This window comes from Silurus meridionalis, chromosome 14, assembly GCF_014805685.1.
Source record: "Silurus meridionalis isolate SWU-2019-XX chromosome 14, ASM1480568v1, whole genome shotgun sequence".
NCBI classification, from domain to species: domain Eukaryota; kingdom Metazoa; phylum Chordata; class Actinopteri; order Siluriformes; family Siluridae; genus Silurus; species Silurus meridionalis.
The window spans coordinates 23777974-23792934 of record NC_060897.1 but is presented as its reverse complement, the minus strand read 5'-3'; the positions used below and the strand labels follow the sequence as shown (position 1 = coordinate 23792934).

The window sequence follows — 14961 nt, the reverse complement described above, 5'->3', positions numbered from 1 at the left end:
CAACATCACACACACCTACGATCGACTTCAGTGCGAGACTCCACGAGAGCTTTTTGGCTACCCATTGCTAAGTCCCGAAGGAGGACCAGGTCGAAGTGCTCTTAACATCCTTGCCTCCATGTGCAGAGATGGCGTGTTTATTCCAGGGATGACTTCATTGCCACCAGATTTGGAGTCCTCAGGCATGGGGCCTGATATGTTTGATCGTATTGGACCATACCATCAGCCCACAACCTCATCCTCCTCTGAGAATACGTTTAGCCCTAGTATCTTACTTCAGCATGTGTCCCTTTCTTCAGCATCCTTGCTTGTGCAGATCCCACGGCCCTACAGCAAGATGTACATTTTGGTGCAGTACAATCACAGCTTTGTTTCTGATGTGATGAATCTGAAAAATAAGAAGGAGTTGATTACATTGAACAAGCTCATGACTAACACCAACTACACTTTTTGTGTGGCCTCCATTCGCAACTCACAGCGTTTTAACCACACATGCCTTTCCTTTTCCACTCGGACTCCCACTACAGATGACTTGCTGCCCACCCCGTCCACTACTACACATTACATTATGACCATTGTGGGTTGCTTGTTTGGGATGCTGATTGTTCTCGGGTTGGTGTATTACTGCTTGAGGAGGCGTCGAAGGCAAGAAGAGAAAGAGAAATCCATTTGCGTGAAAAAGACTATCTTAGAAATGCGATATGGACCTGAAGTTGCAGCTGCGGCTGCCAACGATCCAACAGCAGTGCAGAAGCTCCATGATCAGGCCCACCATCAACATCACCATGGCAAGCTCCCCATGTCCTCCTCCAGTTTAGGCATGCTGGGTCATGGCCCTGGCAATACCAGCTCCTCGCGTCTCTCCACCATTCCTCAAGTAGAGAAACTGGCCACAGCTTTCTCCGAGGCAGTGGCAACCAAGGGCAACTACATGGACATCAGGACTTCAGGAGCTGGAGATGATCGAGGGCGAGATGGATTAAGGCAGCCTATTAGAGCAGAAGATCTAATGGAGGAAGATGGAAGTGACCTGGGAGATGACTCAGATGATGATGATGGTAGAGGGTCAGCATCAGAGATCTCCACTATTGCAATGGAAGTTGACAAGGTCAACCAGATCATTAATAACTGCATAGATGCACTTAAACTCGACTCTGTCGCAACTGCCGTGTCCTCTGCTGTCACATCGAGTGGAAATCCCACCTCACCACCACCTAGTAGCACTTCCTCCATAACCAGGGGGCTAATTCCACTCTCACCTAGTGTCAGTGAGGCCTGCCATGTGCTGCCCTCCCCGAAAATCCCCCCTCCACCTCCCCTGCCTCTAACAACTGCCCTTTCTGAAAGGCCAGGAATCACAGGAGGAGGCTTTGTATCACCCCCTTATCGCCATCCTCCACCAGCCACGGCAGTGAGACCTATTCAAAGACAGATGAGTGCAGATGCAGCTGTGATTGTCAGCTCTGCAAAGAAGCATTGTGGCCCTGGGGGAAAAGCTCGGGTGTACAGCCTGGATGTGCCAGAACCACGCAGTCCTGATCCCTGCCAGTTTCCTGAGAAAAGCAGCCCAGTACGGTGTGGGGAACCTCTGGATAGATTACCCTTAGTTGGTGGTGGTGGTGGCGCGGTGTGGGATGTAACATGGATGGAGTCACAATGGACGGCATGAGCCTTCAGCAGCACCTGGAGGTACATCCAGATTTCCACTGTGCAGAGCATCGTCACTCAGTCCCTGCCCTTTACTATGAAGGCTCTCATGACTCCCCTGCACAAAGACCCTCATTCCTCAAACCCCTATCACGTGCCAAGAGAGACGCTGCTTCTTATTCTCAGCTCTCGCCCCACCAACACAACTACTCTGGGTACTCGTCCAGTCCAGAGTACTCCTCGGAGAACACTCTGAGAATCTGGGAGCGCTTCCGTCCATACAGAAAAGGTCCACGTGAAGAGTCCTGCTACATTACAGCCGGAAACGCACTGCGCAAGAAGGTCCAGTTCGCTAAGGGGGAGGACCTACATGACATCCTGGACTATTGGAAGGGTGTTTCAGCACAGCAAAAGCTGTGAAGCAGTCAGGATCGAATGCACTAGGCTTCTACAGGGCCTTAATCGATTCAAGATCCTCTGCGCAGATGTAGCCAGGAGGATGGCTTGTGTGTACAAAGCAAGGTTGAGTATGTCAGAGTCTGAGGACAAGTTGTACAGGATGAGTCATAAAAGAGTAAGAGAAAAAGAAACGGAGAAAGAAAGAGAATCACAATACAGCCCACGTCTATGGTAGCATTAATTTAAATCTAATTTTAGACTCATTCGCTGAAGCAAACTCATGCTTCTAGTTGTTCCATAGGGCATCATCATTTGCTGTAAAACACTTGTGTTCACCTCACATTTATCTGTGAATCCATTGGTGGTGTCAATGGTGACCTCTGTATCTCGAGTTCTCATTCAGTACTCCATCTCCCACGTGATTCGCAGCTACTGCATTCATTTCTCAATTAACCGTGTGTGTGTGTGTGTGTGTGTGTGTGTGTGTGTGTGTGTGTGTGTTTTCGGAGGCTGCACTGATTTTCTATAAAGCTGCCAAAACCAGACTTTTTCATCTCTGTTACAGAGCTGCCAGATTTCCATTTCAATAGGATCTCAAAAAAAGGGAGGATAAGCAAGAAGAAATGCAAAATCTGAAAAATAAACGAGTAGAAAGAGCCGAGAGATCTTCAGCAGTGTCAGGATCTTTTGGCAGATGCACGAACAAGCTGACATTTAAATAAAGAAAATGTCAGGCAAATTCAGGTCAGGACCTGCACAATGTGTACAGGTGTGTTAACACAAAAAGAAAGAAATAAAAAGTGCATTCCCAGATCTTAATAAATACACACACAAAAAACAACTGCAGTCTAGTTTCATCCCACCTAGCTCCACCTCCTACAGCCCTGCATTCTCAGCTTTTATTTAATGAAGGTCCAGTTTGATTACATTAATTAATTAGCAATTAGACGAAGCTGTTGTGTGCAGTGTGGGAGTGAACAGTCAAGACTTCTATTCTGATTAAAAAGGATCACTCAGTCCTCCCCATTCTCTACCCTCATTTAACCTCCAACATCAAGCTTCAGTAAACCAAAAATGACATCACTGCCATGGAGGGATTAATATACTGTACATGTAACAGCTGCACTACAGACGTGTACACAAAGCTTTTAATCCACTGAAACATGTGTACAATAATCATAATGATCATTACAATGGATAATGGTCAATCATTTCATTACTGCACAGGTTCTAGAAGATTTCAGAGGTGTGTGATGATGTTGGGAAGTGCTGTAAGGTTTGTAAGCTGTGTATGTGTTCAGAAACCTCTCTGTCCGGTTATATACAAAATCCATCATCAGTAAGACGGCTTCCAGAACTTCATAACATTGTCACTGTTCATCACTTCATTTAGTTTGGTGTTGCATGAACATGAGATCTATCTACAAATTGACCCCTAAAATTGACCATCTGCTGTCCATCAGCCATGTGATCACTGAGACTGAGTGAGAGGAAGAGGAGAAAGATGAAGATGAACTGCTACCGGAGGCTTACTGTGATGAACTTCCTGCTTTTTTTTTCATTATGCCTCATTTATTTCTAAACAAACTGCACTTAGTCCACGCTGCAAACTCTGATAGATCTGATTGTGTTTCACGTTGTTCCAGTAAAGTCCTTCACTCGTCTCTGATCTTCAGTCCCAGAAACTTCACTCTTCATACAATCATTTTAGCATTCAGGACCATGGAGAGAGACTAGGAGGGTTCAGATGTTCATCAGTGCTCTACTGCTTAAGAATGTTTAACATCTTCTCATTGAAGAATAACACACACACACACACACACACACACACACACACACACACACACACACACACACACACACACACACAGGCCAGGTTCCTGTACAGACGTCTTCATACAGTGAAGGAATTATCATCCAGCGTTTACATTGGAATTTTTCGCCATGTTCTGCCCCGAGTGAGGCCAAGCGTCCTGTGTGATCAGCTCTGACCATAAACACGTGTGTGTCTGTTCACCTGGGAATGATCGTAGTGGATAATTACTCGATAAAGGTCAGATGTCTCCGTTTGTTTTCTGCTCTGTAACACTGAGATGATAATGAGAAGCTTGAGGCTCACCTCATTGTCCCCCAACACCCCAACCTTCTTCTGTGCTCAGGGTCACAGCACACCATCAACATCATGTCTCTCCATTCCAGCTGGCTCTGGCCTACACAATACACACATTTCCCACAGTTTACACACACACACATACACACACATGCACACAAACACTCATGTTTATGGTCAGCGCTGAACACACTGGATGCTGTTATTATTATTATTATTATTATTATTATTATTATTATGTGTCACAAGTGCTTAACAGAAATGTTACTATTGTCTCATTGCAATCAGCAAACAAAACTGCCTCATTTACACACACAACTTCGACACACACTCACATCTACACACACACACGCACACACACACACACACACCACAGAATCTACAGCACATTCAGGGTGTAATATAAAGACATACAGTCAAACTGTAGATTTTGATTAGGGATCCAGATGTGTGATACAAATGTGAGAGAATGATTTGTGAAGGAAATGGATTTTAGGCTCAAGAAGATGAACATGACAGGGTTTAGAGTATTACTCCAAAAAGCACATAAAGTGGATTAAAGCTCCACAGCAGGTTCTGACCCTCATGATTTGTGTCAGAAGATCAGGCTGGAGACAGCAAAACAAGTCAGAGCTGATGACCTCTTCATCCAGATCCCACCTGTAACTCTTCAGAGTTCCTGAGCCAGTTGAGGGACTCAGTGAGAAATGATTATTACTTAGACTGATGGAGATCATTTAAGGTCATGCTGCAGGAGGAAACCTTAATGACTTTACTTCCTCTATAGAGTCAAGAGTCAAGAGACTTTTCATCTATGCTGAACACTAAACTTCATAGTTGTTTGAGGAGTTGTGGAGTTGGAGTTAGTGGTGAAAAAGTAAATTGAGGCAGAAGATAGTATAAATAAATTAAGATGTTTATGAGTCAGAGACTGAGTGAGAGGAAGAGGAGAAAGATGAAGATGAACTGCTACCGGAGGCTTACTGTGATGAACTTCCTGCTTTTTTTCATTATGCCTCGTTTATTTCTAAACAAACTGCACTTAGTCCACGCTGCAAACTCTGATAGATCTGATTGTGTTTCACGTTGTTCCAGTAAAGTCCTTCACTCGTCTCTGATCTTCAGTCCCAGAAACTTCACTCTTCATACAATCATTTTAGCATTCAGGACCATGGAGAGAGACTAGGAGGTTCAGATGTTCATCAGTGCTCTACTGCTTAAGAATGTTTAACATCTTCTCATTGAAGAATAACACACACACACACACACACACACACACACACACACACACACACACAGGCCAGGTTCCTGTACAGACGTCTTCATACAGTGAAGGAATTATCATCCAGCGTTTACATTGGAATTTTTCGCCATGTTCTGCCCCGAGTGAGGCCAAGCGTCCTGTGTGATCAGCTCTGACCATAAACACGTGTGTGTGTCTGTTCACCTGGGAATGATCGTAGTGGATAATTACTCGATAAAGGTCAGATGTCTCCGTTTGTTTTCTGCTCTGTAACACTGAGATGATAATGAGAAGCTTGAGGCTCACCTCATTGTCCCCCAACACCCCAACCTTCTTCTGTGCTCAGGGTCACAGCACACCATCAACATCATGTCTCTCCATTCCAGCTGGCTCTGGCCTACACAATACACACATTTCCCACAGTTTACACACACACACATACACACACATGCACACAAACACTCATGTTTATGGTCAGCGCTGAACACACTGGATGCTGTTATTATTATTATTATTATTATTATTATTATTATTATTATTATTATGTGTCACAAGTGCTTAACAGAAATGTTACTATTGTCTCATTGCAATCAGCAAACAAAAACTGCCTCATTTACACACACACAACTTCGACACACACTCACATCTACACACACACACACACACACACACACACCACAGAATCTACAGCACATTCAGGGTGTAATATAAAGACATACAGTCAAACTGTAGATTTTGATTAGGGATCCAGATGTGTGATACAAATGTGAGAGAATGATTTGTGAAGGAAATGGATTTTAGGCTCAAGAAGATGAACATGACAGGGTTTAGAGTATTACTCCAAAAAGCACATAAAGTGGATTAAAGCTCCACAGCAGGTTCTGACCCTCATGATTTGTGTCAGAAGATCAGGCTGGAGACAGCAAAACAAGTCAGAGCTGATGACCTCTTCATCCAGATCCCACCTGTAACTCTTCAGAGTTCCTGAGCCAGTTGAGGGACTCAGTGAGAAATGATTATTACTTAGACTGATGGAGATCATTTAAGGTCATGCTGCAGGAGGAAACCTTAATGACTTTACTTCCTCTATAGAGTCAAGAGTCAAGAGACTTTTTCATCTATGCTGAACACTAAACTTCATAGTTGTTTGAGGAGTTGTGGAGTTGGAGTTAGTGGTGAAAAAAGTAAATTGAGGCAGAAGATAGTATAAATAAATTAAGATGTTTATGAGTCAGAGACTGAACAGAACAACCAGCCCACAGATCCCTGCTCTCTACACACACTTTTTTTCACTTAATTGAGGCACAAATCTTTTTTTTTTTCTCTGTGTCTGGAATACACCATCACCTCTCTATCAGCACCATCACCTCTCTAACAGCACCATCACCTCTCTATCAGTACCATCACCTCTCTAACAGTACCATCACCTCTCTAACAGCACCATCACCACTCTAACAGTACCATCACCACTCTATCAGTACCATCACCTCTCTAACAGAACCATCACCACTCTAACAGTACCATCACCTCTCTAACAGCACCATCACCTCTCTAACAGTACCATCACCTCTCTAACAGCACCATCACCACTCTAACAGCACCATCACCACTCTAACAGTACCATCACCTCTCTAACAGCACCATCACTCTCTAACAGCACCATCACCACTCTAACAGCACCATCACCTCTCTAACAGTACCATCACCACTCTAACAGCACCATCACCTCTCTAACAGAACCATCACCACTCTAACAGCACCATCACCTCTCTAACAGCACCATCACCACTCTAACAGCACCATCACCACTCTAACAGCACCATCACCTCTCTAACAGTACCATCACCTCTAACAGTACCATCACCTCTCTAACAGCACCATCACACTCTAACAGCACCATCACCTCTCTAACAGAACCATCACCACTCTAACAGCACCATCACCACTCTAACAGCACCATCACCTCTAACAGCACCATCACCACTCTAACAGTACCATCACCTCTCTAACAGAACCATCACCACTCTAACAGCACCATCACCTCTCTAACAGTACCATCACCACTCTAACAGCACCATCACCACTCTAACAGCACCATCACCTCTCTATCAGCACCATCACCTCTCTATCAGCACCATCACCTCTCTAACAGCACCATCACCTCTCTAACAGCACCATCACCTCTCTAACAGCACCATCACCACTCTAACAGCACCATCACCACTCTAACAGCACCATCACCACTCTAACAGCACCATCACCACTCTATCAGTACCATCACCTCTCTAACAGCACCATCACCTCTAACAGCACAATCACCACTCTAACAACACCATCACCACTCTAACAGCACCATCACCACTCTGACAGCACCATCACCACTCTAACAGTACCATCACATCTCTAACAGCACCATCACCTCTAACAGTACCATCACATCTCTAACAGCACCATCACCACTCTAACAGCACCATCACTACTCTAACAGCACCATCACCACTCTAACAGTACCATCACATCTCTAACAGCACCATCACCACTCTAACAGTACCATCACATCTCTAACAGCACCATCACCACTCTAACAACACCATCACATCTCTAACAGCACCATCACCACTCTAACAGCACCATCACCACTCTAACAGCACCATCACCACTCTAACAGTACCATCACATCTCTAACAGCACAATCACCACTCTAACAGCACCATCACTACTCTAACAGTACCATCACCATTCTAACAGTACCATCACATCTCTAACAGCACCATCACCACTCTGACAGCACCATCACCACTCTAACAGCACCATCACTACTCTAACAGCACCATCACCTCTCTATCAGCACCATCACATCTCTAACAGCACCATCACTACTCTAACAGCACCATCACATCTCTAACAGCACCATCACATCTCTAACAGCACCATCACCACTCTAACAGCACCATCACCTCTCTAACAGAACCATCACCACTCTAACAGCACCATCACCACTCTAACAGCACCATCACCACTCTAACAGCACCATCACCACTCTAACAGAACCATCACCACTCTAACAGCACCATCACCTCTCTAACAGCACCATCACCACTCTAACAGCACCATCACCACTCTAACACCATCACCACTCTAACAGCACCATCACATCTCTAACAGCACCATCACCACTCTAACAGCACCATCACCACTCTAACAGTACCATCACATCTCTAACAGCACCATCACCACTCTAACAGCACCATCACATCTCTAACAGCACCATCACCACTCTAACAGCACCATCACATCTCTAACAACACCATCACATCTCTAACAGCACCATCACCTCTCTAACAGCACCATGACATCTCTAACAGCACCATCACCACTCTAACAGCACCATCACCTCTCTAACAGCACCATCACCACTCTAACAGTACAATCACCACTCTAACAGTACCATCACATCTCTAACAGCACCATCTCCACTCTAACAGCACCATCACCTCTCTATCAGCACCATCACCACTCTAACAGCACCATCACCTCTAACAGTACCATCACCTCTCTAACAGCACCATCACATCTCTATCAGCACCATCACCACTCTAACAGCACCATCACATCTCTAACAGCACCATCACCACTCTAACAGCACCATCACTCTCTAACAGCACCATCACCTCTCTAACAGCACCATCACCACTCTAACAGCACCATCACCTCTAACAGCACCATCACCACTCTAACAGTACCATCACATCTCTAACAACACCATCACATCTCTAACAGCACCATCACTCTCTAACAGCACCATCACATCTCTAACAGCACCATCACCTCTCTAACAGCACCATCACATCTCTAACAGCACCATTACCTCTCTAACAGTACAATCACCACTCTAACAGCACCATCACATCTCTATCAGCACCATCACATCTCTAACAGCACCATCACCTCTCTAACAGCACCATCACATCTCTAACAGCACCATTACCTCTCTAACAGTACCATCACATCTCTAACAGCACCATCACCTTTCTAACAGCACCATCACATCTCTAACAGCACCATCATCTCTAACAGCACCATTACCTCTCTAACAGCACCATCACATCTCTATCAGCACCATCACATCTCTAACAGCACCATCACCACTCTAACAGCACCATCACATCTCTATCAGCACCATCACATCTCTAACAGCACCATCACCACTCTAACAGCACAATCACCACTCTAACAGTACCATCACCTCTAACAGCACCATCACCACTCTAACAGCACCATCACCTCTATCAGCACCATCACATCTCTATCAGCACCATCACATCTCTAACAGCACCATCACCTCTCTAACAGCACCATCACATCTCTATCAGCACCATCACATCTCTAACAGCACCATCACCACTCTAACAGCACCATCACCACTCTAACAGCACAATCACCACTCTAACAGTACCATCACATCTCTAACAGCACCATCACCATCTCTAACAGTACCATCACATCTCTAACAGCACCATCACCACTCTAACAGCACCATCACCTCTCTATCAGCACCATCACCACTCTAACAGCACCATCACCTCTCTAACAGCACCATCACCACTCTAACAGCACCATCACCACTCTAACAGCACCATCACCACTCTAACAGCACCATCACATCTCTAACAGCACCATCACCACTCTAACAGCACCATCACCTCTCTATCAGCACCATCACATCTCTAACAGCACCATCACATCTCTAACAGCACCATCACCTCTCTATCAGCACCATCACCACTCTAACAGCACCATCACCTCTCTATCAACACCATCACATCTCTAACAGCACCATCACCACTCTAACAGCACCATCACCACTCTGACAGCACCATCACCTCTCTATCAGCACCATCACATCTCTAACAGCACCATTACCTCTAACAGCACCATCACCACTCTAACAACACCATCACCTCTCTAACAGCACCATCACCTCTAACAGCACCATCACATCTCTAACAGCACCATCACCATTTTAACAGCACCATCACATCTCTATCAGCACCATCACCTCTAACAGCACCATCACCACTCTAACAGCATCATCACATCTCTAACAGCACCATCACCTCTAACAGCACCATCACCTCTAACAGCACCATCACCTCTCTAACAGAACCATCACCACTCTAACAGCATCATCACATCTGTATCAGCACCATCACCTCTCTAACAGTACCATCACCTCTAACAGCACCATCACCTCTCTATCAACACCATCACATCTCTAACAGCACCATCACCTCTCTAACAGAACCATCACCACTCTAACAGCATCATCACATCTGTATCAGCACCATCACCTCTCTAACAGTACCATCACCTCTCTAACAGCACCATCACCTCTCTATCAACACCATCACATCTCTAACAGCACCATCACCACTCTAACAGCATCATCACATCTCTATCAGCACCATCACCTCTCTAACAGCACCATCACCACTCTAACAGCACCATCAGGCAACTGACTTCAGGTCCTTCAGAAAAAGCTCTCCTCCACCTCCCGTGTCCCTTTTCCTCTCACTGCTATAGAGCTTCGATTAGAAGCTAATTATCTCCAGGCAAATTTCAGAAGGTTCTGAAACAAGATTACCTTATTCTGTTCCCACAGCATGCATGAATTTTTTCTGTCCATTCTTTTGTTCTAATTAAAGAAGAACTTGGAAGGAGCATCCATCTCAGTGACGCTGTTTTAAAGCGTGAGTGGACCAGCGCCCCCTGTACTGCAGTGTCCAGAAGGTCGTTCATTTTGGCTTTTTTGCTTTTGAGGGCTTCAATATGCCCTCGATTTCCTGTGGCCTCCAAACCCTGGAGTTCCAATGTCTCTATCACCAAAGCTTTCAGAGATCTGGCGATGTCTCTTGTGACATTGAGAGTGTACTGTTGATAAAAAACGTTTATTTGTGCTTTAGTTAAATTCTACCACTGCTGTAGGGGGTTTAAAGCTTCTACACACACACACACACACACACACACACACAGCACCCACACACTGTGTCCCTACTGCTCAGGCACACTCTTCTACACACACACAAACACACACCAACCACACACCATGTCCCAACCACTAACACACACTACTCTACACACACACACACACACACACACACACAGCACCCAAACACTGTGTCCCTACTGCTAACGCACACTCCTCTACACACACAAACACACACCACCCATACACCATGTCCCAACCACTAACACACACTTCTACACACACATATACACACCACCCACACACACACACACACACACACCCACACACACCCACACTAACACACACCTCTACACACACACACACACACACACACACACACACACGCCTGCACGCACAGGCACGCTAATACACACACATACACACACACCTGCGTGCACAGGCTCACTAATACACACACACACACACACACACACACACACACACACACACACACTCCTGCACGCACAGGCTCGCTAAAAACACACAAACACACACGCCTGCACGCACAGGCTCGCTAATACACACACACACACACACACACACACACACACACACACACACACACACACACACACACACAGGCACGTGTTAACACATTTACCCAATAACACACAAACATGTCCATACATGATTTTTATCCACACACCCTCATGCCTTCAGCATATCATATTATTTCTCTCTCTCTCTCTCTCTCTCTCTCTCTCTCCATCTCTCTCTCTCCATCTCTCTCTCTCCATCTCTCTCTCTCTCCATCTCTCTCTCTCTCCATCTCTCCATCTCTCTCTCTCTCCATCTCTCTCTCTCTCTCTCTTACACACACACACACACTTTGCTGATTGCAGTGCAGACTGTTTAAAATGAGATTGACTAAATTTGATGTGACACATTGCCAATTTTCGTTTCTCCACATCAGATCAGAACATCTTCAGGATCTTGGACTCAGTTCTCCAGTTACATAAACACATGTGTGAAAAGATTTCAGCCTCAATCTGCTGTAATCAGATAGATAGTGACTATCTCACACACACACACACACACACACACACACACACACACACTGAGGGGTGTTTTTGAGGAGAAGTTTCTACATGTCACCTTGTCCCTGCAGAGAAAGAGCGTTCTTGGCGTACTGGAGAGGAGTATCTCACCATCCTGTCCGCCAGCGTGTGTGTGTGTGTGTGTGTCTGTGTGTGTGTGTGTGTGTGTGTGTGTGTGTGTGTGTGTGTGTGTGTGTGTGTGTGGAGGCGGTATTTCAGGAGGCTACATTTAAATCTGTTTATATAACGATTTCTTGTTTTCGTTTGGAAAAAGCATTCTTCTGCAGTAGGCCATGATGCTGGTTTGATGAATGATCAGAGGTGGAGAGCGTGAGGAAGGAAGCAGAGCTGGAGATCATGTCCAGTCTTGTGTTTTGCTTTGTCTTCGTTCTTCATTATCTTATCTCCTTTACGTCTCCTTTATGTCTTTTGAGCAAGAAAGCAAAAATTCGAGCTTCGAACCATGCGATGGCTTTCTCGTCATTCTCCATGTTTCTCTTTTTTCTCCAAGATTAGATTTTCTTTTACAAACACGAGATTCGAATAGACGTTAAACTAAGAGCTGTGAATTTTATAATCTGTACAAATTTTCTGTAATGGTTGTTGTTTTTTACCGAGCTCGTAGTCTACATGTCCTTTGGGTTGTTTTTGTTTAGTTTTGGGGCGGGGTTGGGTGGGTGGGGTCATGTTCATGGGCGGGGTTGTGGGCGGAGTCAGTGCAGGTTTACAGGATATTATTATAATGTTGTATAAGTAAAGGTGGACGGCGTCGATCAGCTGCTCCATCATTTTTTTTAGTTTAAGATTAGAGAAAAACAAAAGAGAAAGTTATATTTGCATGATGTTGCTGTATTTTTCAGAGAAGAATTTAATTCTTGTGTATAATGAATGGATGTTTGTTGAAAACTAAATGAAATGTTCCTCAGAAATGTATCCAAGTTGGAAGGTTTAGGTTTAGATCTGTTTTTTTATATATTTCAGATGTGTACTGAACAACTCATTCTACCTGTTCACACATCCCTGTAATCACCATTAACACACACCGACAGGAGTCACACACACACACACACACACACACACACACACACACACACACACACACACACACACACACACACAGTGTCAGTGTTCTGTGGACTCTCACTTGTTTGAGATCATCTAAAAAATTAATTTATGGAAAGCTTCCATCTCCAGAGGGTTCTGTGGTTCTGCAGTTCTGTGGTTCTGCAGACTTGATCATTTGGTTTGGGCTGAGAAACCAGTTGAGTAGAGAAATGTGGAAGAAAGAAATTGGGCTTAAAATTGGACCTTGAGTTTCCCCAAACAGAGATATTAAGCTACTTCTATTGTATCTAACAGGTTCTATACTAATTATTAGGTCAATTTGTTGGATGGATATTGGTTGGATTAAAACACACTCTAGATAAGGTTAAATCGGATATTTTTCTCGAAACTTCCATCACAGAACCTGAATCATCTCAATCTCAAACAAAACACTACTGTGTAAACATCAAGCATACATCCTGAGAATGTTTATTATTGATCCTTCATGGCATGAAGACCATTAAAGTTATATAAAGTTCATAATAAAACTGTAAACTCCATAACCACCCTCATGTTCTCCTTCACATTGTCTATCAGATTCTCCATATTGTTCTACATCACATTTTTCATCAGATTCTCCATCAGGTTCACCATCAGGTTCACCATCAGGTTCTCCATAACATTCTTCATTACATTCTCCATCAGGTTCCCAATCAGCATCTACACACACAAAATCCTAAATGCATGTGTGTGTGTTTCGAAATGTGCTGAGATCGTTAATAATTATGTTCTTTTACTTTTCATATCTCTAATGATGTGCTGTGATTCATTCTGCGTGTGAACCAGAATTCTCCATGGCAACAGCAATCCAACTGTACCAAGCTGTTTATATTTACACACACACACACACACACACACACACACACACACACACACACACACACACACACACACACACACACACACACACACACACACACACGTGAGCGTGACTCCTGCCGGTTCTAATACGTCTCATTAACACACTTTCAGGTGAACTCTGTATGTTTAAGTTTCTCTGTGGGGTTGATGAAAATTCTCCAAATCTCCATCACTTCCACATGTTAATCTTCTACTGATGTTCACCATGATGTTCTCCACACAACTTCTGTACAAAAGATCTATTTCTATATTTGCAATAAATTTGTAATGAAAAGAGAACGACTGCACTGAAGATCTCATCTCTGTGTGTGAATGCACTGAAACCAAACTCTGAGCATGTGAGGGTTTTACATGCAGGATTCTTGTTGTGTGTGTGAGTGTGTGTGTGTGTGTGTGTGTGTGTGTGTGTGTGTGTTTAGTTTATACACCAAAATGTTTCCTAATACACACAAAACAACACAATCTGTACTTTATGAACACATTACTGCTCTATTTGGCAGATCACACACTGATGTTGGTAAGGGTCTGAGGT

At 44.3% G+C, this 14961-nt stretch overlaps 1 protein-coding gene across 1 annotated transcript in view; it reads left to right on the top strand.

Moving 5' to 3' along the window:
* Positions 1-2707, top strand: part of LOC124397225 (protein phosphatase 1 regulatory subunit 29) — a 5737-nt gene extending 3030 nt beyond the window's left edge. The window contains 2 exon segments of the mRNA XM_046866745.1: positions 1-1621; positions 1624-2707. The exon segment at positions 1-1621 is cut by the window's left edge and continues 877 nt beyond it. Of these exon segments, the coding sequence (XP_046722701.1) occupies positions 1-1621; positions 1624-2067 (2065 nt within the window). The 3' untranslated portion in view covers positions 2068-2707.
* Positions 2708-14961: the final 12254 nt, after the last annotated feature.